Genomic DNA, 24,064 nt, shown 5'->3' with positions numbered 1-24,064 from the left:
ATACGCCATTGTATAATGGAGCACGTATGTCTAGATTGAAAGCAATCCTGGTTCTTCTCAACATGCAGGCAAAGTTTGGATGGAGTGACACTAGCGTCACAGCGCTTTTCAGGTGATCTATTACAATTAGTTTACTTTAATAGAACTCTAAATGTATAATGATCTGATAGATTTTTACACGACTGTATCATATTTTTATGTTGTGTAGATTGCTTAAAGAGCACATACTACCAGCTGACAATGTGATGTCAGATTCCCGAGATGAAGCAAGAAAGATTTTGCGAAACTTGGGGATGGATTACAATTCTATCCACGCTTGTCCTAATGACTGCATTCTTTTCAGAGGGGAATACATAGACATGGAGAAGTGTCCGAAATGTGATTCCGAAAGATATCGAGTAGATCTCCACGGGACAAAAATTCCACAAAAGGTTTTGCGACATTTCCCTCTGCTTCCTCGCATCAAGCATTTCTTCGAATGTAAGTCCATGGCCGCCCTAGCATCATGGCATGAGGAGAATAAATCTTCGGATGGTGTGCTACGAATTCCTGCAGATTGCGTAGCGTGAAAACATATAGATGGAACATGGTCGGATTTTGCCAGGGAAGCTCGAAATTTGCGCTTAGGCCTGGCTATGGATGGCGTAAATCCATTTGGTCAAAGATCAACATCTTACAGTGTATGGCCCGTTGTCATTGTCAACTACAACATTCCCCCGTGGTTGACTACGAAGAAGGGGCACCTATGGCTAAGCTTGATTGTGCCAGGGCGATATAAAGTGGGGAATATGGATGTGTATCTTCGTCCACTATTGGAAGAGCTACAACAATTGTGGATTGGCATAGAGGTGGTGGATATGAGCCGACACACAGGACGACGGAATGCTTTGATCAGAGGCATTCTAATGTGGACCATGCATGACTATCCCGGGCTAACAGAATGCTCAGGTGATCTATTGACACTCCTCACTCAGACACTGTAAATCTTGTTTTTTCCCATAGTTGATCTATTATCATGTGTATACATGCAGGGCTTCAAACAAGCGGATACAGAGCATGTGTCACATGTGGACCTAGACTGAATGCACGTAGGGCACCCTCACTGAAGAAGCAAATCTACGAAGGTCATCAAGCGTATCTTCCAAAGAATCATGTGTTACGCGACGGCTTTTTGGGAAGAGAGCCACCAAGGATGTCTGCACAAGCATGGTTAGAGCAGAAGGAGATGTGCGATGACGGATTGCCTCCAGGGATGAAGAGACTATCTCTATGGTACGAGTTACCATACTGGCCTCGACTCATGATCAATCACTTGCTCGATCCAATGCACATATTCAAGAATGTGGGTAATCTACTATGGGACCATTTGACCGGCAAGAAAGATACTTTGGGAGCCAGAGTTGACCTTAGAAATGTGGATCGTATGGAGCAATATTGGCCGCAAACAGCGTCTGATGGATCGATAAAACTCCCTAAAGCACCATGGATTTTCACAGGAGCCCAAGAACGCAAAGTAAAAGAGACCATTCGATCTTTGCGGACCCCCACTGGCATAATGCACTCGCTCCGAACGTGTTTTACTAAAGAAGGAAAGCTTACCGGTTTGAAGTCACACGATTGGCATAAAATGTGTCAGGTACGTTCATAGTGGACTTTAATATCATTGCTGCACATACTTTACAGTTTATTTTACCGGTTGCCATTGAGGGATGTTTGTCTCTCGACATCCGTAACACAATCTACAAACTTGCAAAGCTGGTGCAATGGATCTCACAAAAGGAGATCAACGTAGACTCCATACCATTCGCCAAACTAAATGCTGCGGAGCTTGTGTGCATGTTTGAGAAACATTTTCCTACTACAATGCTAACCATTCAGGTGCATCTTCTTGTTCACATAGTTGATGAGGTGGAAATAGCTGGCGTCAAAAGGCACGTCCGGAGGGTAGCATGGCAGAAGGTTGGTTGGTATCAGAGTCCCTAGTGTACATTGGAGAGTGGCTAGACGGATTTGATAAATCCCGGGACACGCTATGGCGAACCATAGATGATGAGCGCATATCTGGGATTGTCATGTGCAATCTCGGTGTTGAGAAGAAGATGACGGAAGATCTAGAGGCTAAAATCAACCGATTTTGCATGCTTCACAATCCAGTGATGCAAAAGTGGATTTCACAATATGAGGATGCAAAGCAAGAGCGACAAAGGGCACGAATCGAGTGGAGACGGGGAAGACGACCACCGGTGCACTATCCAGCGGTTCTGGAGAGCCTACCAACCTTCATGAGCTTAAGATGGTTGCACAACCAATTGAAAAGCGCACAACAATGCGGTGACGAAGTGACTGAAGAAGAGTGGGAGTACTCTCGGGGTTGCGCGACCAAGGTAAGTTTGCAATGTACGACTAGCAAGTGACTTTATTTATAAACGTTTGAACGGCCACTTATAATCTTTGTTCGTTGTAGTATAAGTCATACACAGCAGCATGGTGTAAAGGTCGACATTTTAGGGTGGAACGAATCGACAAAAAGCGTTTTACTCAAGATTGTGGAATCATGGAAAAATTTGAACAGTCTAGTCGACGACGTTCCTCTGATGCAGATCCTGTGGTGGCGGAACTCACTTACTTCGGCACGCTGCAAGAGATTTTGAGGATCGATTACAGAGGATTTTTTGTCGACTTGTTCGACGTGCAATGGTTCAAGATAATCATGGAGGGTCGCAACGCTACTGTGCGTAGAGGAGAGTCTGGTTTTCTTGAGGTGGATTCTACTAAGAAATGGACTGACCTAAGAGACACTTTCGTACTACCCGAGCATTGTGAACAAGTAAGTATGTAAATAGTTAACATCCCCCTTTTACAAGTTATGTGCTTGAAATCTCTCATGTAAGTTATGTGGCTCTGGCAGGTAATATTTCATCCTACAAAGTCTACATCAAACTGGTGGTACGTCATAGAGGTAGCCCCTCGTAGTGCAAGGACGTATGAAGGCTACCATGTGCCAATCACAACGACATCAATGGAGGAGATCAGAGAAGATGCTCAATCAGAAGCCGCTGCGGTGGTGCCAGACGAGCATCAAGATGCTACTACTCTATATGGGGTGCATGCAGAGGAGCTACAAAATGAAACAAAGGATATGTGTTTAAACGGAGAGCTCTATATAGATATAGGAAGTTATGCTGAGTTATGCGAGGATGAGAGAGAGATCTCTTAAAGCCACAAATATTGTATTTGAACAATTTTGCTCCGTGTTGTAAAAGCTCTGGCTCTCTAAGTACCTTCCATGGTGTATAACGCTCTTTTCTACACGCGCTCACATCTTTTGATTGAAAATTCTGAGTTTTCGACTTGCCTCTTCTATCACTCAATTCATTGCGTCATTGTATTTATATGCGTCATTACGTCATTGTATTTAATGGTCTTTGCGTCATTGTCTACTCTATTCATTCAATATTAAGTTTAAATATTCGTGTGTTTAATGCAGGTATGGATGATGAGGAGTTTCTTTCTTCTTTGTCACCGCAGCAGAGACAGTGGTACGTGGAGCGTCATCGCTCTGGCGCATCATCGCGCGTTCCTACTCCATCCACATCTCCCTCTCTTTTGGAGCATTCGGCGCGCTCCGAAGCTTCGGCGTCGACAAGACGAGCTTCACACTCGTCTAGACACCGGCGCTCTAGTGGTGGCGGTGGCGGTTGTTGTGGGGATTCCGCCACCGATGCCTCCACACCGCCTCGTGTTCGACGAGGCTCTTTACCCTCCCCTTCTTTGCCCGCCCCCACACCAGCCACAGCATCGCCATCTACGCCAGGTTTTGCACGGCTGACTGTTGCTAGAAGCTACACACCTCTACCTACTCCGCCAGGAGCCACCCCACTCGACACTCCTCGCTTCGGGGCCCAGACGCCGGTGGAGACACCTGACGTCCGTACCCCCATCGACACGCCGCTAGAGACCCCTGTCGGGACACCCAGGTTCACGCGTCACCGGCTAGAGGGCTTGCCTTACTCCGTCGACATCAGCGGCGGCATCATCATGGATGATGACGGCAAGAAGGTGATCTCGCGCATGCGTGGTCTTTGCTCTCAGCTGTTTAGACACTACATACTAAACAAATGGAGTGAAGTACCAAGTGATTTAAAAAACAGAGTCATCAGCATACTTCATGATGAGTTTCCCGTTCCAACACGGGATCAGCGCTTCAATGAAGACCTGATGAAGATTCGAATGCGCGAATACTGCAAACACAAGCGTTCCGAAGTGCAAAAAGCAATCAAGAATGGGTGGAACAGGCCAGGGATTGGCTAGCCAAAGAAGATTGGAAGAATGCGAAGAAAGCAGCGCGTGAGAATCCCGACAAGTGGAAGCAACAAAAGGATGCAGCCAGAGCGCGAGTAGAGGCAGGGAGCTCGCACCACTTGGGGAGCGGTGGATGGGCATCATTTGAGGCCGATTTTGTAAGTGTTTTCACATTGCTCTTTATGCATGTTCGATAGTTTAGGGTTTATGAGTTTTTTAGTTCTAACATAATGAAATCTTTGTATGTTTAGACAGTGGTCGATGACAGGACGTGATCCCACACCGTACGAGTGCGAGTACGCAGGCAGGAAGGGCTTAAACGCCCTGATGGACATTCTCAGTTCTCGTGGCAACATGGTTAGTATTAGGGTTTACTCTTTTTTATTTTTTGTATTGTTTTATAAATGTCGTTATATGTTTATACTTACTGAAAGCTTTCTTATTGTCTTTTTTTGCAGAATCCGACAGATACGCTGCTTGGACGCGATGAGACGTCTGACTAGACGACGTCAGTTTAGCCGTAGCTAGATAGCATTAGTTTAGGGTTTCTCATAGCTTATGTATCATGAGACGGATTTTATACGTCTTTTTGAACCATGTATATTATTACATTTGTCACCGCAGTTCCTTTTGCCAATCAATTCTTCATGCCTATGATGTTGTACAATTGTCATTATTACATTTGCCAATCAATTCATTTTGCCTATGATGTGTACAATTGTCAATTTTGCAAACAATGCGTCTCATGGGTGACTATTTTGGTTCTATTATCTACCCTTGCACTTTTTTTAAAAAGTGAATCAAGTACAATATGGTTGATGGGTGGCAGGGCATTCAATGCCCTGCCACCAAAAAAAAAATTCTCTCGGACGTCGCTATAAGCGTCGCTATTTATGGCTCTGTAGCGTCGCTATGAGCGTCGCTATAGTCTTCTGTGTAAACGTCGCTATATGCGTCGCTATAGGCGTCGCTATGAGCGTCGCTATATAGCGACACTTATAGCGACGTATATAGAGACCCATATAGCGACGCTCTCGTAGTGACGCTCGTAGCGACGGTTTTAGCGACGCCGAGGGTTATAAAAACCCAGTGTATTTCCGTCGCTAACAGCGTCACAAGAGCACACAACCTCTTGTAGTGAGGTAGCACCACCCAAGACCCTAAAATAGCCGCTAGTGATTCCTCCTCTGACTCAAAAATCATGGAAGCATACCCTACCCAAAACACTGAGAGAGAAGGCCATGCACCTCCCGAAGCTCCACAGCCTAGTACTAGTATGTTTAGCTGTTTCATGGAAACATTAGGTAGAGCTACTCGCTCGGAACCTGATGCAAATGAATCACACGAAGGGGGTGGGGAAGTGGACTCTCCTTTCACATCGCACGTGGACCCCACACCCCCAAAGAGTGTCCATGTGGATATCCTGCCAACTTCTTACCAAGAAGGCCCTGTTGAGCTGCCTCCTTCAGAAGTTCCCTCTAGAGTACCGTTGGTGACAAGTAAAACCACGGGGAGCAACATTGCTTCTACCTCACAAGAAACTGTTAACACGTCGACTCTAGAAGGATTGTTCATTAATGATCATTGGACATACGACCTCCACACTGAGGTGTTGACGGATCTACACTCTGGCCACGCCTACCATGTAGGATGGATAGAGATTGTACAATCCACCTCTAGTGCCACGAGCATCGAAGATCAACAGAAAATGATTTGTAATGTTATCCATGGCATTATTCAATCACAAAGGCAAAACCGAGGGGTAAATATACTCTCAACTGGCCCCATGAGATTTCTGGATACGAGCAAGGCTCAATAGCCTACTCTATCACAAATGGAGACTCCTCTAATGAGTCCCATGGACCCATCTTACGTCATTTCACCTTGGGTCTCTATGCAATCTGAGCCTCCGAGCGACAACTTTAGCTTCCCTAACTTGGCTCAACCCTCTATTAAGGAAAACACAGTGCTCACTCCAGGGATAGGCCTGACAGAGAATGTACCGATGACATCTACGGTTAGCGCAGTGCCACTACCTAGTGTCGTAGTACCTAATATGGGGCCTCGACCGTATGTGCCTCTAGCCCCTTATGCACACATGGCCCCCACACCTCCAATTGTACCACTTGTTTATGCTCCTCGAGTGCCGTTCCCTAGCCCTTATCCGAGTGGACCTATGCCCGGTTATGTTCCATATCCTGCATCATCCACACATATGCCAAGACCGGTACCCGTCCCTCTCCCACATATGATTCCAAGAGTACCTCCACCGGCCCTGCCTCCTCACATAGGTGACTTGGCAGCGTTTGCTCAAACCATAGGTCGATCTATCGCGGAAAATATGCGTCATGCATCTGATAGAGAGCCTAGAAGTAAGGCAGTACAAATTGCCAAACTCACGCAAAAATTCAATGGGCCGGGGACGAAGATGCTAGAAAACACATTGAAGTGTTTGAACAAGTATGTGATTCCTTAGGGGAACGCAACGAACTACATAAGTGCAATGCCTTAAGCTTGACATTAAGTGGGAAGGCTGGAGATTGGTATAGAACCCTAAGGGTGGACGAGAAAACAATCTACCCTACCCTTCAAAGGTTGTTTCTAAAGGAGTACATACGAGAAGGTGTGCTTTGGGGTGTAGCATCTCAGCTACAGAAGGCCGAACATAAGGAAGGAGAGTCAGTAAGGGACTTCATTAGTCGTCTAAAGCACTTAAACTCTCGCTGCCCTGTAAATGAGCGCTTCAACAATAACCAACTGCTTGATCGATTCATTCGAGGGTTGAGGAATGAAGGAATCTATAATGGACTAGTGATTAGAGGTATCACAACCTGGGAAGATGTCACTGCCAATGCAATCCAATTAGAGGACAACTTGATGATAGCAGGCATGAGGGTGTCTAGTGACATGAGATCCACTAGCTCACAAGCCATTGAGTATGAACCCATGACTGCAAAGCCCATTTCCAATGAGCCAAAGGTATTTGAGACATTCTTGACAGACCTCACCAAGGCAATCCAAGAGTCTCTTAAGGATAATCGACCCCCTCAAAATAGTCACATGTATCCAAGAAGGGAGCAACAATGGTGTTCCATTTGCTTAGGTCCACATAGCACTAGTGAGTGCCCTACGTTTAGAGTAAAATTTAATGGAACTTGCAACGCATGTAGTAGGTATGGTCACCAAGCTAAGGATTGTTTAATGATCAAACGTATATGGCAAATAGACCACCTGTAGCCTGGACGGATGTGCCTCGAGCTTCTGTATTGATGCCTGCTCCACCTGTTGAGCAACTACCACAACACATGGTCCCTAGATCTCAAAATGTTGTACAAGCTACACCGCTACCACCTCCTGTGCTAGGACCGCAGCCCCCGCATCCAAGAGTCGCCCCTATGAACCAAGTGGGTTGTGAGCCATCTAATGCTTATGCAGATGGCTGTGAGGAGGAAATAGACATTAGTATTGCCTACGGACTTGATACATTGGAAGAGTGTCCTATATACTACATGGAAGATTGTTTGGGGCAAGTCAAGCCGGTTTATCAAGCTGCTGCTCTTGCATCCAGAGGTCAAAATATCAACACCCAGGCTAGGAGGCCACCTCTTCAATGCTACGAGTGTGGTGGACCACATCGGGCAGCGGAGTGCCCTATTAGGCTGCAAAAGAATGCTGCACAGATGCAAATGAATCAAGGGAGCACTTCTGCAATGCCAATACTCACATGTAATCGTTGTGGCATAGATCACTTGATTGCCCAATGCCCCTATAACCCAAATGCGCCTAAAATCACACCCCTAAATTTGGTCGGAATTGCTAGTGTGACATCGCCAATACCACCCGTCGCACCCGCTTATGCGATTACACGGTCCATGCTTCAAGGGCCAGGCCATATCCTCGAAGAGAGAGATACCGCGTCAGTTATCCAAGCAAAGAAAAAGAAGACACGAAGGAAGAGGTCGCAGAATACGGGAAATTCAAAGCCAAGTTCCAAAACAAACATAGGAACAGGAGATGACCCCGTGTATATGAATGACCTGGAGGATGATTCAGATTCAATCGAGACAATGGAGACTAGAACCAATACCACAAAGGGAAAGACCGACAAAGAAAACCGTAACATGGAACCAAATGAAAACCGAATAAGAGAAAACCATAAAGAGCCTCTTAAAACACCACAAGTGTTTCCAAATCCAATCCAAGACCCCCAAGATAAACTGCAGGGGCAAAAAGGGAAGAATCGTAAAAAGAAGATTGGGACGTACCCAAACCCAGTAGACGAGATTGAGCAGGTGAAACATCTAAGAGGTTTAGTGGAGGAGACTCAAAGGAACCTAGAACCAGAACCCATGCATGTCAAAATTCATGACACAGTGTTTCCCACGCAAGTTCATCCACCCCACATGAACCATAGACCGTTAGCCATACCTAGTATCATCCAAGAAGGGAGTGAGGACGGGACATCAGAAAGTGAGCATACACCTTTCTTGTTGGAAAGGATGTTTAACGAAGGAATACCTGATCCCATTGAGGAATATGAGATTCCATCCTCACCAGTTCCTAGTCAAGAACCTACACCCTGCAAAATGCCAATGAATGTTGCCGAACTAGTGGACTTCATGTCTTCTGAGGTCCGAACCACGATCATAGCAAAGCTGTATGGAGATCCTGAGTTATTCTTTGCACTTCGAGCATTCCTTAACGGAGAGCTACAAACGGGATTACCTCAGTTTGCGCAACCAAATAGGCCTGACTCGATTATGATTAATGAGGAAAATCATGTGCAATCACTTGACTTAGATGGACACGAGTCTGTGATCGAGGTACCCATTAACGAATTAGGGCAGTATTTTGAAGGCGACGAGTCTAATGCGACCCTACCCATCACTACCAGGGGATTAACTATAAAGGGAATTCTTGATGGTGGTGCGGGAGTTAGCATCATTACAAAAGATTGTTGGGAATCCATGGGAAAACCCCGCCTCAGTGTTACTAATATTGTGGTAAAGATGGCAAATGGTACCATAGCCAAACCTATAGGGATGCTCAAGGATCTTAAGATCAAAGTTCTAGGACACAAGGTACGACATACGTTCATTGTAATGGATTTCTCTAAACACCTTATGTCATATGAAATGATTTTAGGACGACCATTCATGAGGGAAGCACAAATGGTTCATGATTGGTCTAAAAATCATGTCTATTTGCAATTCCAAGACTCCGTCCTTAGAGTGGATTTGGTGACTGGTAAGGTACACCCCTTAGGGAGTAAAACCATTATTGATCATCACTCTGACACCATAGTTCACTCGGCCCCACTACAATATTGTTACACTTGTAAGAAGGATACAGACATTGGCCAAGATTCTCCTTACATGGATGTGTTACCGAGTATGACAGAATCAGACAACGTAGACTGGGTACACCTAGCTGCAACCATAGATACCTGGGGAAATAGAGGAACCACTTGGGTCACACCAAAGGGGGAAGAGGTACCACAAATTGCACCTCTGAACATGATAAGTGCCATACATGCATCTTCTAAGGGCAAGGCAATTGTAGACCAATCTGACAGTGACACCGATAGCTCAATAGAAGACTTTGACCAACACGACTCAGACACTGACTCCCAGAGTGAAACGGATTCTGAATCTCATGAATTAGAGAGTGGAGCAAGTTCAGAGTCAAAACATTCGGAAGGACCGAGCACATCAACCGATGATAGCTCCTCCGAGAGTGAAGAGGACACCAACGAGGACTCCTTTAGTGATCCAGATCTAAATGCAAATCAAAATCAGGTCTCAAATAAGAAAAGGAAAAACTTTAAAAGGCGTCGATATCGAGCCAATGTACGTGCTAGGATAAAAAAGAAGAGATCCTTAGCAGAATGGCTCAGTTATATAGGAGCATGTGATGCTCATCGAAAATTGGTAGACGATTGGGGTGAATATCTCCAAAATGTTATGTGGTGTAGACCATAACCCCATGACATAGCCCAATTAGAGATCATAGACAAGCCAAAGTTGAGCCGCACTGCAAGGAGGCGTCAAAACCAAGAGTTAGCTCGACAACAGGAAGCAGAAATGGAAGCACAGACCAAAGCACAACCAGAATCCACAGACTTGCATCTTGCACCAGAACATTTCAAATCTTACACCACAGGGGAAGCAAAGGTTGTGTACAGAAAAGCCCAAAGAATACCTATCGATGGGAATAATGGAATCTATGATGGTCCGGAAATAGTTAAAGAAATAGAATTAGCCGACCCCGGTGAAGAATCAAAACCTGTTTTTATTGCCCAAGACCTCACAGAAGTTGAAGAGGCGGTCCTCAAAGAGCTTCTCAAGGAATTCAAGGACGTATTCTCTTGGACATACCATGATATGAAAGGTGTTCCACCTTCTGTGGTCCAACATACAATCCCTATGATTAGCACTGCGAAGCCCGTACAACAAAGACCCTACCCGATGAATCCTAAGTACGCAAAGATCATTCAAGAAGAACTAGAAAAGCTTATCAAATGTTGGTTCATATATCCTATTGAACACTCTAAATGGGTGTCTCCAATATTTATCGTGCCAAAAAAGAATGGGAAACTCAGGGTGTGCGTGGACCTCAAAAAAGTTAATGCAGCTACTAGAAGAGACCATTACCCCCTACCATATTCTGAACATGTACTCGAAAGAGTTGCAGGCAAGGAAGCTTATAGCTTTCTAGATGGGTACTCAGGCTACAACCAAATCACGATAGCGCTAGAGGACCAAGCTAAAACTGCCTTCATCACAAAATTTGGCGTGTTTGCATTTCGTGTGATGGCTTTTGGCTTAACAAATGCCCCTGCTACATTCCAACGATTAATAAACACTGCTTTTAAAGAATATTTGAGAGAGTTTTGTGAAGCTTTCTTAGACGACCTTTGTGTTTACTCTTCTTGGAAAGAACATCTATCATGTTTGCGGAAGGTGTTTGAAAAGTGTAGGTTATATCGTATCTCATTGAACCCATTCAAATGCCAATTTTGGGTCAAGCATGGAGTTATTTTAGGGCATATAGTATCTAAGAATGGTATCTCAACCGATGAGATCAAAATTAAAGTGATTCTAGAGTTACCACCACCAACCAATTACAAGGGAGTTCAAAGGTTCATGGGACACGTGGGTTATTATCGACGGTTTATTTTATTTTTCGCTGAGATAGCACGTCCTTTGTACAAGCTTCTCATTGAATTTAAATGGACTAAAGAGTGTGACCAGGCCTATGAACAATTGAAGAAAACACTAGCAAGTGCTCTGATTTTAAGGACACCTAACTGGGATGTCATTTTCCATGTGCATATTGATGCATCAAATTTTGCTATTGGGTGTGTTCTCACTCAACCAGGAGAACATAAATTGGACTATCCCATTAGCTTTGCAAGCCGTCAATTGAACGATGTTGAAAGGAACTACACCACTACAGAGCGAGAAGGTTTAGCAATGGTTTATGCAGTAAAGAAATTTCGCTACTACCTTCTGGCAAACAAGTTTGTATTGTATGTGGATCATCAAGCGTTGATGTATCTGGTAAACAAGCCATGCTCGACAGGAAGAATCACACGATGGTTGTTAATTCTTCTGGAGTTTGATTTCACGATTGTAGTGAGACCCGGTAAAAGGCACGTCATGGCTGATCATTTGTCTCGCATACCCAATGGTGAAGCCCCTACAGGAGTTGATGATGAATTACCCGATACTTCCCTATTCATAGTTGAGACTATGCCTGAATGGAGTGAGAACATTGTTAACTTTTTAATTAATGGTTTTCCACCCAAGGAACTTCGTAAGGATATCGCTCGAAGGCTAGTAAAAGAATGTGAACCCTATTGTTTGATTGCCGAAACTCTGTATAGACTAGGCAAGGACAATATTCTTAGGCGTTGTGCCCGCGAGGATGAATATTTGTATATCTTGCAAGAAGCACATATGGGCATAGCAGGAGGACATTTTTCAGGAGACCTGACTGCTAGAAAGGTGCTGCAATCAGGCTATTGGTGGCCAACTTTATTTAAGGATGCATCACTTTTTACAAAAGGGTGTGATGAGTGCCAACGTTACAAGACCACACAGCGCAAAGACAGAATGCCCTTACATCCTATTAAAGTAACCCAACCATTTGAAAAATGGGGCTTAGACTTTGTAGGTCCAATTAGTCCCGCAGCTCGCAACACTCAATCTCGATATATTCTAGTTGCTACGGACTATGTAACAAAGTGGGTTGAAGCTAAGGCTTCACAAAAAGCTGACGCGAGGACAACAGCTAAGTTTCTTTTTGAGAACATTATCACAAGATTTGGTTGCCCTTTTGAAATTGTTAGTGATAATGGTACCCATTTTATAAATGAGGTAATAAGAGAGCTTACCACGACCTTTATGATATCCCACCATAAGTCTACACCTTATTACCCGCAAGCTAATGGACAAGCCAAGAGCACCAACAAGACTCTAATCTCTATTTTAACCAAGAAGGTAGAAGCTCATCGCACTGATTGGGATTTGAAGTTGACATCTGCTCTATGGGCTTATCGTACTGCTTATAAAGTGGCTATTAATTGTACGCCATTCAAAATGGTATACGGCCAAGAAGCGGTTATGCCTTGGGGGTTTGTCATTCCTAGTCTTAGGGTAGCTTCGCAAGAAGGATGGAATGGTAACCCCTTAACCGAGCGTTTGTATATCTTAGAAAAACTAGACGAAGAGAGACAGTTGGCTGTGCAAAATGCTCTTGTGGAAAAGGATAGGAGAAAGAAGTGGTTTGATCGCCATGTGAAGGACAAGGACATCAAAGTTGGTGATAAAGTCCTTATGTATGGAGTGCGTAAAGAGAAGAAAAAGTTGAAATATGCTGGTAAAGAACCATATAGAGTATGTGAAATTACCCCACAAGGTACCCTTCGTGTGGAAAATCTTGATGGAGTTGAAACCATTGGATTCCTCAATGGGAGTAAATTCAAAAGATATTATGATCCTTTAAGCCAAGAAGAACTACGGGCCATTCATCAAAAGAAGGCCGCCAAAGCACAAACCGAGTTAAAGAAGATACAAGCTCAAGCTGAGGCTAAGGAGCGACAACAACGTATAAGACAAAAACGAGAGGCTAACCTTGGAGTCACAAATGCATTCCACGTGGAAATCGAAGAGGATTGGTTGGACTCTGAAACACCTCTACGATACCCTATTGAGTTAAATAGTGCCTATGGAAAAGTGCTATATAACGCCTTATTGGAGACGGGTGCTAAATATAATCTGCTATCCTATGGGGTGTGGTGTCAGTTAGGGAAGCCACCTCTATCTGAGAGTATTATCGTAAATTGTACTCTTACATGTCACTTGGCCCATGTAAACCCAATCCTGTGGCTCCAAAACAATTTGAAAATCGTGGAAAGGAAAAAATCACGGAATGCGACACACCTGCTCCAGAGCTAGTTTGGGTACCAAAGAAAGAACAATTTGTTCCACCTAGCTCAGGAACAGGAAAAGAAAATAAAGCTTCTTGCTCTTCATGTAGTTCCTATACTGAAATAGAAGCTTCGACATAACCTCCAGCTACCATTGTACATATCCATACAAGAAAGAAAGAGTTTGCACCTCCCGTTGTAGATTCACCACCTCCAACAATGTTGCAAATAAAATCATGGGAGAGTACCTTACCACCCTTGCAACTAGATGAAACACATAGGGTGATCGAAAACTATTGGTTAAAGCCTTTACCTATAACAACTTGGAACAATTGGTTTCAAAAGGTGACGACATCATTCCAAAAAGTATGATCTACCCAAGGAAGGGGGGAGTGTTTGCTGACATCCGTCATTCACTTGCTTCCCTCTCAACCTTCCTCCCTGACCTCTCAATCTCCAATCTTAGGGAATGTATATATAAAGCCTTATACTCACAAAAACAAGATAAAAAAGTAAAAGAGCAAGAGCCATAACACAAAATAATAAAAACAAATTATGTACAAGAACACGACCCTTGTAATATTTGCACTCTAACCATCATCTATTTGCATGTACAGATATGGATAGTACGCTAGAGTCATCCACTCCAGCCTTGGGTGAGAGGTACCCTCGTTACTTTTCGCAAATGTTTCACATGGTCTTTCCAGTGCTTGCATGTGAATGGGATTTGACAGGTACGCTAGCATGTGAGAGGAATTTTGAGGAGTTAGAATGGCTGATACGTCTCTTGACCACGTCTGATCCATACTTAGTAGAGAGCGTTTCTCCCATTGCACAAGCCTACCCTTTTGACCAAGATGACTATAGGCGTCTAGTGACCTTCTTAGTAAACATGGGCACCTATGATGAAGAAGAAAATTTACATGACTACACAGATGGCACATATGGTCTCATGGATGATGACTTTGTTTATCTCGACGACGAGGATAGGGGTTTAGCCTTAGGGTTTCCCCCCAACCTCTACAATATCCTATTCCCTTGACTCTTTAGGGGGACTGCAAATAATTAGGTTAGGGTTCCTTATGTTTTTTGTTGTGTTCAATAAGTGTTGGTACCTTTTCCCACTAATGTGCCTCCTGGAGGTATTCCTTTTGTTTCCTAGTGTGTACAGGAGCGTGTTGCTATTGATAGTATTTGGACCTTCATGGAACCTTTCTCTCGTTCACACTTCAAATCAAGCGCGACCATCAACACAAACAGGTGTTTTATGTCCATTAGCATTGCCCTTATCTTTTTGCATCCATGTTTGTCTGCTTTGATTGTGATTGGTAGCATAATATTCAGCGCATTTGCTTAGTATCAAACATTTAATTCAATGTAATGTTTTGTCATAATCACTTGTCTAGGTTTAAAAATCAAGCAGTCCGACTAAGCTAGTTTGACCAAGCTAGGTATTAGAAATCTTCTCTTAATACCATGGGGAATGCCTTCCTAATAAGCAATGGTTACTTAGGTTCTTAATCCGATTTAGGCAGCATTGTGTGAAATGTACTAGGGCTTTCTAGTGGGCTTAACCCTATTGACCTTTAGCTTAAGTATTATAAAGGGAGTTTACTAATGTGATGAGCCTGGGGAGGGTAACAGTGTTATATGACCCCCCAAAGTTACAAAATTAAAATGCTGAAAATGAGCAAACAAAAAATCAAAGTGCCACAATGTAAAATTTTAAGCTGGAAGAGAAATCCCTGCTTAAATGGGTACTTCACTCACATGTATCGCCTATGGTACTAGAGCCCTAGAGGTTCCCAGTGTGGGCGCTTTTCCTTGAAAAGAAAAAAACCCAAGGCATACAAAATAAGCACACACATCAAAATTGAATCAATGTGAAAAGACTTTGGGGGGTCAAAGAAAAGGTAATCAGTCAGGCGATGATTTCATGATAAATTCCTTTTATTGTAGCTTAACTACAAGGTCTTCTAGGTATAGCCTCTAGTAAGCCCTCGAACATCAAATACTTGGCTCTCGCGATTAAACGACTTAATTGACCAGAGAAAATTGAGAAGTTACCCATGGTATTAATAGTCGAGCTCTAGTGCCTTTTGACCGTTAAATTAGCGACCCCGGACTTGTTTAATTTTTTACCTTTACATCTATTTCTGCATTTGATTATATTGCAATTTAATGTTTATTGCTGACAAATTATCTAAAATTCTGTTACCAATCAATTTGTCTGTCTAAAATTGTATATGATTTTTAATTGTATATGAGAATGCAACTACTGTGGCAATGTTGTTTGATTGTGCAGTGATTGAAGAAGGCTACGCACATCCATGTCGACTGCTCTTCCATCTCGACGAACGAGCTTCAACTGGATAGCTTCCGAGGACGGAATCTACATCAGGAAGGGGGGCATGTTAACCCTCACAGCACACGGACACCCTATGATCTATAAACGTTGTATTATTTAGAGTCAAGTACCGGGCTTGTCGGACCAATAGGAACAGGGTAAGGGTGATCGCCGATGACAGGCGCACTCTAACTGGAATATTCAAGGAGTTAGTTGGCTAAGTATGGGCGCCCAAGTGTGAATGGGGTGAGCTCATATAAAAGCCACTAAACCTAATTTTTACTCATTCTCTCATTGTGCAATAGAAGCCGCTCTTGCTCCATCTCCACCTTCTCCTTCACCATCTATTTGTGTGTGTGTGTGTGTGTGTGTGTGTGTGTGTGTGTACGTGTGAGAGAGAGTGTGAGAGTGTGTGTGTGCTCAAGCGTTGCGGCGGCACGACGGCGGCGAGGCGGTTGAGCGCGGCATAGCGGCGTCTCCCTCTTCTTCGCGGCATGGAATCCTTCATTCGCAACTACGCAGGAAGGTGAGTGACACACCATTCTTCCTTGTGAGCTTGTCTATTGTATGACTGTGTGCTAGGAGCCTTTGTGGCTCGCACACGGCGCGTAGCAAGTCCCTAGCCGTGACACTCACTCCAAGCCTTCTTTACTTGCTCATTAACATCTGTAGCAGTAGCCCAATACAGGAATTGCCAAACATACTGAGCTTTAAAAACGTTTTGAGATTTTAGCTTGGCTGTTTGCTGGAGTACATTGTGGGAGATAATTTGACAAAGGTTAATAGGAACCTGTGGATCCAATATCTTGGCCAACAGCATAGCAAAAGTTTTTTGGATACATACGTTGGGTTGTTTTTAAGGCTTACTGCTTCGGCTACAAACCTGTAAGCAGTGGAAGCTTCCAGTCCTGCTACTGGAACTCCTTGACCACTTGCCTTGCGCTTACGTTTAGCCGCTTCATCCTCCTTCAGAGCTATACTTATTTGCTATGGAGTTGCCACGGATGGTTTGGGCTTGTTGGGCATTCTGAATGCAAAAGCTATGGTCTCCGATGTCACTGACACCTTCCTACCATTTACCATGGCACTGCCATCTTCAACGTTGAAATAATCAAGAACTTGCTCGATGATGTCTGCATCAAAAGAAATTCTTGTAGCTTGCAACAAAACTCGGAGATCCCATAGTTGTAGCAGAGTCATTGCTTGGTCAGCGAATACATAATGCTAGATTTTATTGTACGATATGATGGGAAGGCTTGCCTTTGCAGCAGCAACTATGGCCTGGGTTTCCTCAAGAGACTCCTGCATCTTCTCTGAGCGTTTCCTTCTACCCATACAATGTGAAGACGTTGACGATGAAACAGGCGAAGGAGAAGAAGACTTACTTGTCGTGTCAAGCCGTACCCTGGTGTCGCTGGCAAGGATAGCTAACAGTAAACTGTCTCTTCAGAGGTCGAGGTTTGCGGTTGTAGCGAAGAAACCTCGGAGCTTGGCGATGGAGAATGGTTAACAGGAGGAAAGCGTCACGTAGGGGATTTGTGAGGAAAAATGCTAACTCTCCTGACTGTTATACGTGTTCGCGCCATAAAAGCTTCACCACTCGCCGTTCCTAGACTTGTGTGCAAAACTGCTGTTGTGGTAGACATGCATTGGACAAGACTGGGACCCATCCCTGAAATAATTACTACTGGCGTGCCATCTGACCGTTGGGCGCTTAAAAATTGAAAAGTGTGTCCCCACTAATACTGGACTGATTTCCAGTCATGATCAACCATAATGGTCTTGATTCTAAGGTCAGCTTGATCTGGTTCTTCTGGTATTGGTTCTGAAATTGGAACTGGTTGCACATGAAAAAGTCCAAAAATGTCTGATTCTGGTATCTCTTGATCAGCAAGTTCCAGTTCTTTATTACCTTGTTCTTGCCCAGTTTATCTAGCCTCTGAATAATAAAGCTTGATCTTTGCCCCATTATATACTCCTGGCAACAATAATCCAGATAAATATTTTAGTCAGACTGTGCCATTAGAGAAGACCCAGTCTACCTCAAATGGTCCTCCCCAGGCAATCTTTAGGTTTGGCTTCTTTGGACCCAGTCTAGACTGATATAGAAGCACCAAATCTCCTTTCTGAAATTTCCGAACTTTAATTCGGCGATCATGCTAGTGCTTCCTTCGTTGTTGAACAATTTCTTGTTCCAACATAGCCCGTTGCCTGAGTTCATCTAGCCGTTTTTTAAGATTATGGTTGAAGTCTAAGCCATACTTCACAGCCATTCTCAGAATTGGGATCACAAACTCCATAGGAACCACAGCTTCAGTGCCATACACCATTCTGAATGGTGTCATTCTAGTAGTTACCTTATAAGATGTCCTATAAGCCCGTAGAGCAGTCTGAAGTTTCAAATCCCAATGGTATGGTTTATTTTGCACCACCTTAGTGAGAATACTCTTTATTGTCTTGTTGCTACTTTCAGCTTGTCCATTGCATCTGGGATAGTAAGGAGTAGATTTCCGATGCTTGAGTGAAAGCATATCCAATAGGATTTCCATAGTGTCATTGATAAAATGTGTTCCTTGATCGGTCACAATCTCTACTGGACATCCATATGGCAGACAATATTCTCAAATAGAAACCTTGCAGTTGACTTGGCTGTGTTGTCAGGAAGAGCCTTAGCTTCAACGCACTTGGTGACATAATAAGTAGCCATCACTATGTACTTGTTCTTCCTGGGAGTAACCTTCTTAAAAGGTCCCATAAAATCTAGTCCCCATTTCATGAATACTCCCAGTGGTTGTACTGGCATCAAGGGAGTCATATCTACAGCTGTTGGTCGACCCATTCTTTGGCATATGTCACAAGTTTTACAAACACTTCTGACATCAATAATCAGTGTTTGGCACCACAGACCAGCTTGCAGAATCTTCTTGTGGGTTACTTCGTTGGAAAAGTGTCCACCAGATTCACCATTATGCGCTTCTGAAATTACCTGCATTCTTCCTTCCATAGGGACACATCGTCAAAGTATACCATCAACACCCAGTTGATAAAGTAATCCTCCTATGATAGTAAATTTCAAGATTTTTACGATTAGGGCTTTCTTCTGATTCTGCTTCCAATCCTCTGGAAAGGCACCTTGGGAAAGAAATTGATAAATATCATACCATTCAGGATTCACTGATTCTTCTGCCTCTAACTGAAATAAATCAGCATCCACAGGTTCTTCTGCCTCTAACTGAAATAAATCAGCATCCACTGGTTCATCTCTCAAGGGTGATTTTGAATATCCTTCCGTACTTCTTGAGAGAAAATCAGCTCCACAATGGTTTCGGCCAGGCTTATGGAAAATTCTGAATTCAAACTCCATTAGGAACATCATCCATCTTATCAGTCTGCCTTGAATAATGACTTTATTAATCAGAAACAAAAGAGCTTGATGGTCCACATAAAAATAAAATAACTTTCCCAACAGGTAATGCCTGAACTTTGTAGCGCTGAAAACCATTCCAAGGGCTTCTAGCTCTCTCAATAGTTGTATAGCCTTTGTTTAGCCTGACTGAATCTGCAACTGGCAAAATAAACCGGATAATCAGTTCTTCCATCTGGCTGAGCTAATATTGCCCCCATTGCCAATCCCGAAGCATCTACATGTACGTGGAAAATAATATCCCAGTTTGGCTACCTAAGGATTGGTTTACTGGTAATGGCTTTTTTCAGATTCTGGAAGCTCTCCTCGCATTCAGCAGTCCAACTAAACTTACTGGTCTTCTTTGTAAGCTCATATAGTGGTATTGCTTCAGAAGCAAACTTATGTACAAATCTTCTATAGAAATTCACATAACCCAAGAAAGAGCTCAGCTCTGAAGCAGTTCTGGGTGCGTTAGCTTGTTGAACACACTGAATTTTTTCATTGGCCATCTCTATTACATTGCGGGAAACAACATGTCCCAGTAGCTGTCCCTTCCAGACTAGAAAAACAGATTTGAATGGATTCAAACAAATCCACTTCTCCTGACAGCGTTTGAAAACCATTTCTAGGCAGTGAAGTCATCCATGAAAATGGCGAGGAACCGATGAAGAAATTCATTAAACATCTCCATCATACACCGCTGAAAGGTAGTTGGTGCATTTCACAGGCCAAAAGGCATCACCGGATACATGAAAGCTCCCCACTCTATGATGAAAGTGGTCTTGGCTCTATCTTCAGGAGCGATCTGTAACTGGTTATAGCCGCTATAACCATCCATGAAGCTATACATTTCATATCCTGTGATCTCATCAAGCAACATGTCAGCAAAAGGCAAGGGAAATGGATCCTTAATAGTTTGGGCGTTTAGTTTCCTATAGTCGACACAAACTCTCAATTTTCCATTCTTCTTAGGAACGACGACTATGAGAAATAGCCAATCACTGCTTGCCAATTCTGTGATGAACCCAGCCTTGAGAAGATTATCAATCTCCTCCTTGACCTTCTTTGCATAGTTGGGGTTCATCCGGTATCTTTGCAATCGTACTGGCCTAGCATCTGGTTTCAGCGGTATTCGGTGCTGACATACTTCAGGATCTACTCCCTTCAGGTCTATATGTTCCCAGGCAAACACATCTTTATAGATATGGAACATTTTTTGTGCTTTTTCCTTCATTATCGGATTGAGGTGCTTGTTGACCTTAATCATTCTAGGATTATCCTATGATCCTAGGTTCCACTCTTCCACTTCTTGGTCGTCTGGAAGCAACCAGTTTGGTCTGCCTCCTTTTTGTTTGGTTGATTCTTTAGCATAATCCCAGAATGGTCCATTTATTTCTGGATCAATATTCTGATTCACTGGGTACTCTTCAGAACATACTGGTTCCTCTACTATACCAGTATTAGCTGGTTCCACCATCCTTCCAGTTAGCTTGACTATTCTTTCCCCTGTATTGACTTCAGTAAACTGATCAGGGAATTGTCTCTTCTCCTTGTCAGCCTGCTCTTTGTTCAGCAAGACTGCATTCAAGTCAATTTTTGCCAAAGGGAATATGTTCATGGCCGCTAGCATTCGCTCGATCTTCTTGGCTCTGTACTTCTGACATAACTCCTTCGGCCTCAGTTCCTTTTTTCGGCTCCTGGTATTGTTTGTCTGGATTTGGATTTTGCCACTGGCCCCTTCTATGGTTAATGTTTAGTTTGCATAGTCATGAACAACATGTGTTGTTCTCAACCATGGGTGCCCTAGTAGCATCCCATATGCTCCTTGCACATCCAGGACTAGGAAACTGGTTTTGAATTTCTCCCTCCCAACTCTTATCTACATGTTTTCAATCATACCCGTCGCCTGTACGACTCTATGATCTACCATTCGTACTTTGAATGGTGTTGGTTTCATATTAGTGATACCCATTCTTTGCTGAAGATGGGCTCCCATTATGTTGACTCCTACTCCTCCATCCAGGATAACACTTGAGAGAGGTTCCCACTGCTTCCTAACCTTGTAGTCCACCTGAATAAGTGGAACTTCATCATCTCGGACGACCATCAGGTCCACTATTCTAGCCTCTGCCTCAACTTTCCTGCGATGTCTGATAAAGTTGGCCAGCTCAGGCAAGGTTTTTCTTATATCCTCCAGCTCTACAGTCAGCTTTTGAATTCTATCAAAAATTTTCACATGAATTTCTTCTCTCTCTTGGTCAGACTAATTGTCAGAGCTTGAAGAACTAGTATCTTCACACTGCCATTCTTCTTTTGCAGTGCTTCCACTCTTTCCATCCACTCCCATTTCATCAGCTAGTCCATTTACCACAGCCAGCATGGTCTCAGTTATGGCCGGTACTGACTGATCTTTATCAGTCGATTGGGATGGTATCCTCTGAATGACTCTAGCTTCGGAACTTTTTGGCTGCTCTGGTAGCTTCCTGGCTAAATCCTCCGTGATTTTAGCCGCTAGTTCCCTCTGCTCTTGCCACTCATCTACCACCTTTTCTTTACCTTTGGCCTTCCAAACTTCTCTTTGTTGAGCCCACTTGCTGTTGTTAGGATTGACTGGTGCTTGTGAAGTGTCTGGGATTTCTTCGATGATTACACCCTTGCTCCTAGTAACTACCCTGACTGGGACTGGCTCTGGTGCCTTGCCTCAGTAGTAGTCGTTGCAGGTGCATCTGGACATTGGGCTGCAAAATGGCCATACTTCCCACAAGTGTAGCAATTCATGCTCCTGTTCTGGAAGTTGCCTCGTCCTCTGCCTCTGCCCATACCTGGTTGGTATCGGCCACGTCCCTGACCAGTACCACTGGTCTTGGTCTCTCCTCTTGAACTACTTTGACTGGTTCTACCTTCACTGGTTCAATGTAGGCAACCACTGACAGATCTTTGCCTTTCTTAAAGTGGTGGATTTTGATGCCACAATTATTCCATAGGTGACGAAAAGCCTTGCAGTAGGTACATTGTGGACATTCAGTGGAGATATGGTCCTTGGATTTGCATCTTGAACACCAAGTCTCCATCTTTCGAACTGGCTGTCTTGTGTGGCTAATTTCGGCAATCTGTCTAGCCATTTCTTCAATTTTCTTGGTCCAAGATTCCTTTTTTGATTTCTCCTTTGCTTGTTCATTAGAGCTGCTCTCGGAGCTACTGGACATCTCATTGGAATCAAAACTTTCAGTAGCAGAGCTACTGCTACTGGTCCTTGACTTCTTGTGGCTCTCTTCCTTCTTCGCCTGTTGTTCTAGCTTTAATGCCCTTTGGACCAGATCATTGAATTTCTTGGTAGGGGTTGGTACCTCTTGTTCCCTAAGCTTTTTGCTTCTGATAAATTTCTCTGTTTGATCTTATCCAATTCACAGAGAATATCTTCGTCCCCTCTATTGTCGGAATATTCCAACTTGAAGGCTTTTAGCAATTTGTTATATGATCTGAGCTGGCAGGTCGGGTTATGTTAATACCATTTCCTTGCTGCCTCCTTCAAGGTATGTGGAAAGTATTCCCCCCAATCATCTTCATCAATATTTTTCAGTTCAGCATACTCCTTGAAAGCCTGTATGTGAACGTCTGGATCATCCTTCTTCCCTCCCTTGAATATTGGAAAAGAAATCTTCAGGGAAGCTGTGTAATCATTCCAATTACTACTGATCCTGCCACTTCTCTTCTTGGATTTAGAATGACGCTTGGGAGTCTTCTTGCAATTGTCAGTGTCAGCATCCCAATCAATCTCTGTCTCTATCTCAGTGTCAGTGTCTTCTTTGGTTAGTCTGCTAGAAGTACGGTGACCTCCTTTACCTCCCTTGGTATCCTCATCTCTCTGTCGGGACCGAGAAATCTTGTAACTCTTTGCCTTCCGTGCTTCCCGTTCTGCCCGTTGGCATCGAGAATGACTGGAGTGTTGTGAGTCGTACGCCTCATCAGCCTGACTATGCTCCTTCTGAGCCTCACTGTCAGTCATCTTCCCTTGCTTGGGGTCAGACTCTCTTCCTGACTCCTCAAAAATGGGGTCAACACGAATGGTGGATTTTCGGCCACGACTGGATTTTGGTGCCATTGCTGAAAACTTCGAACTGGGAGAAGAGTCTTTCAGTCCACGAGCTTCAGCTCGAGCCACCGTGATCGCCAAAATGGAATTGGAGTTGATCTCTTGAGACAGCTAATTCCAATGTTAGAAGATTTCAACTATTAGTGTAGGAAGCTTTCAGACAGTAGACTGGACAGGAATTAGAAACTAGACTGGAATTTGGATACTGAAATAAGAATCATACTTATGTACTCGAAATAAGGTTCAGATTCAGAAGATTGGACGAGAAGTAAGTATAACTAGAATATATGCCATGATTGGAATTACAGATCAAGATTACAGCGAATATGATTTACAAAGAGAAAGTACAGCCGACAATACTGCCAATGATTCTCAAGTACAAGTACAACCAAAGCGCTAACCGAAATGATAACAATTTCCAACCCGATTACAATGTAATGGGCCCTATTTATACACTCAAGTTTACTGTAGTAATTACCATAG

At 43.6% G+C, this 24,064-nt stretch overlaps 1 protein-coding gene across 1 annotated transcript; it reads left to right on the top strand.

The window, feature by feature from the left end:
• The first annotated feature begins 1,324 nt into the window (after positions 1 to 1,324).
• LOC147439482 (uncharacterized) lies at positions 1,325 to 22,994 on the top strand. Its single transcript, XM_086484024.1, has 3 exons — positions 1,325 to 1,636; positions 1,684 to 1,878; positions 22,980 to 22,994. Exons 1-3 carry the CDS (start codon positions 1,325 to 1,327, stop codon positions 22,992 to 22,994), a joined length of 522 nt encoding a protein of 173 aa, XP_086340150.1.
• Positions 22,995 to 24,064: the final 1,070 nt, after the last annotated feature.

Source organism: Adiantum capillus-veneris, chromosome 16 (assembly GCF_014529385.1).
Source record: "Adiantum capillus-veneris isolate H3 chromosome 16, ASM1452938v2, whole genome shotgun sequence".
Taxonomy (NCBI): domain Eukaryota; kingdom Viridiplantae; phylum Streptophyta; class Polypodiopsida; order Polypodiales; family Pteridaceae; genus Adiantum; species Adiantum capillus-veneris.
This window is presented reverse-complemented; position numbering and strand designations above follow the sequence as displayed.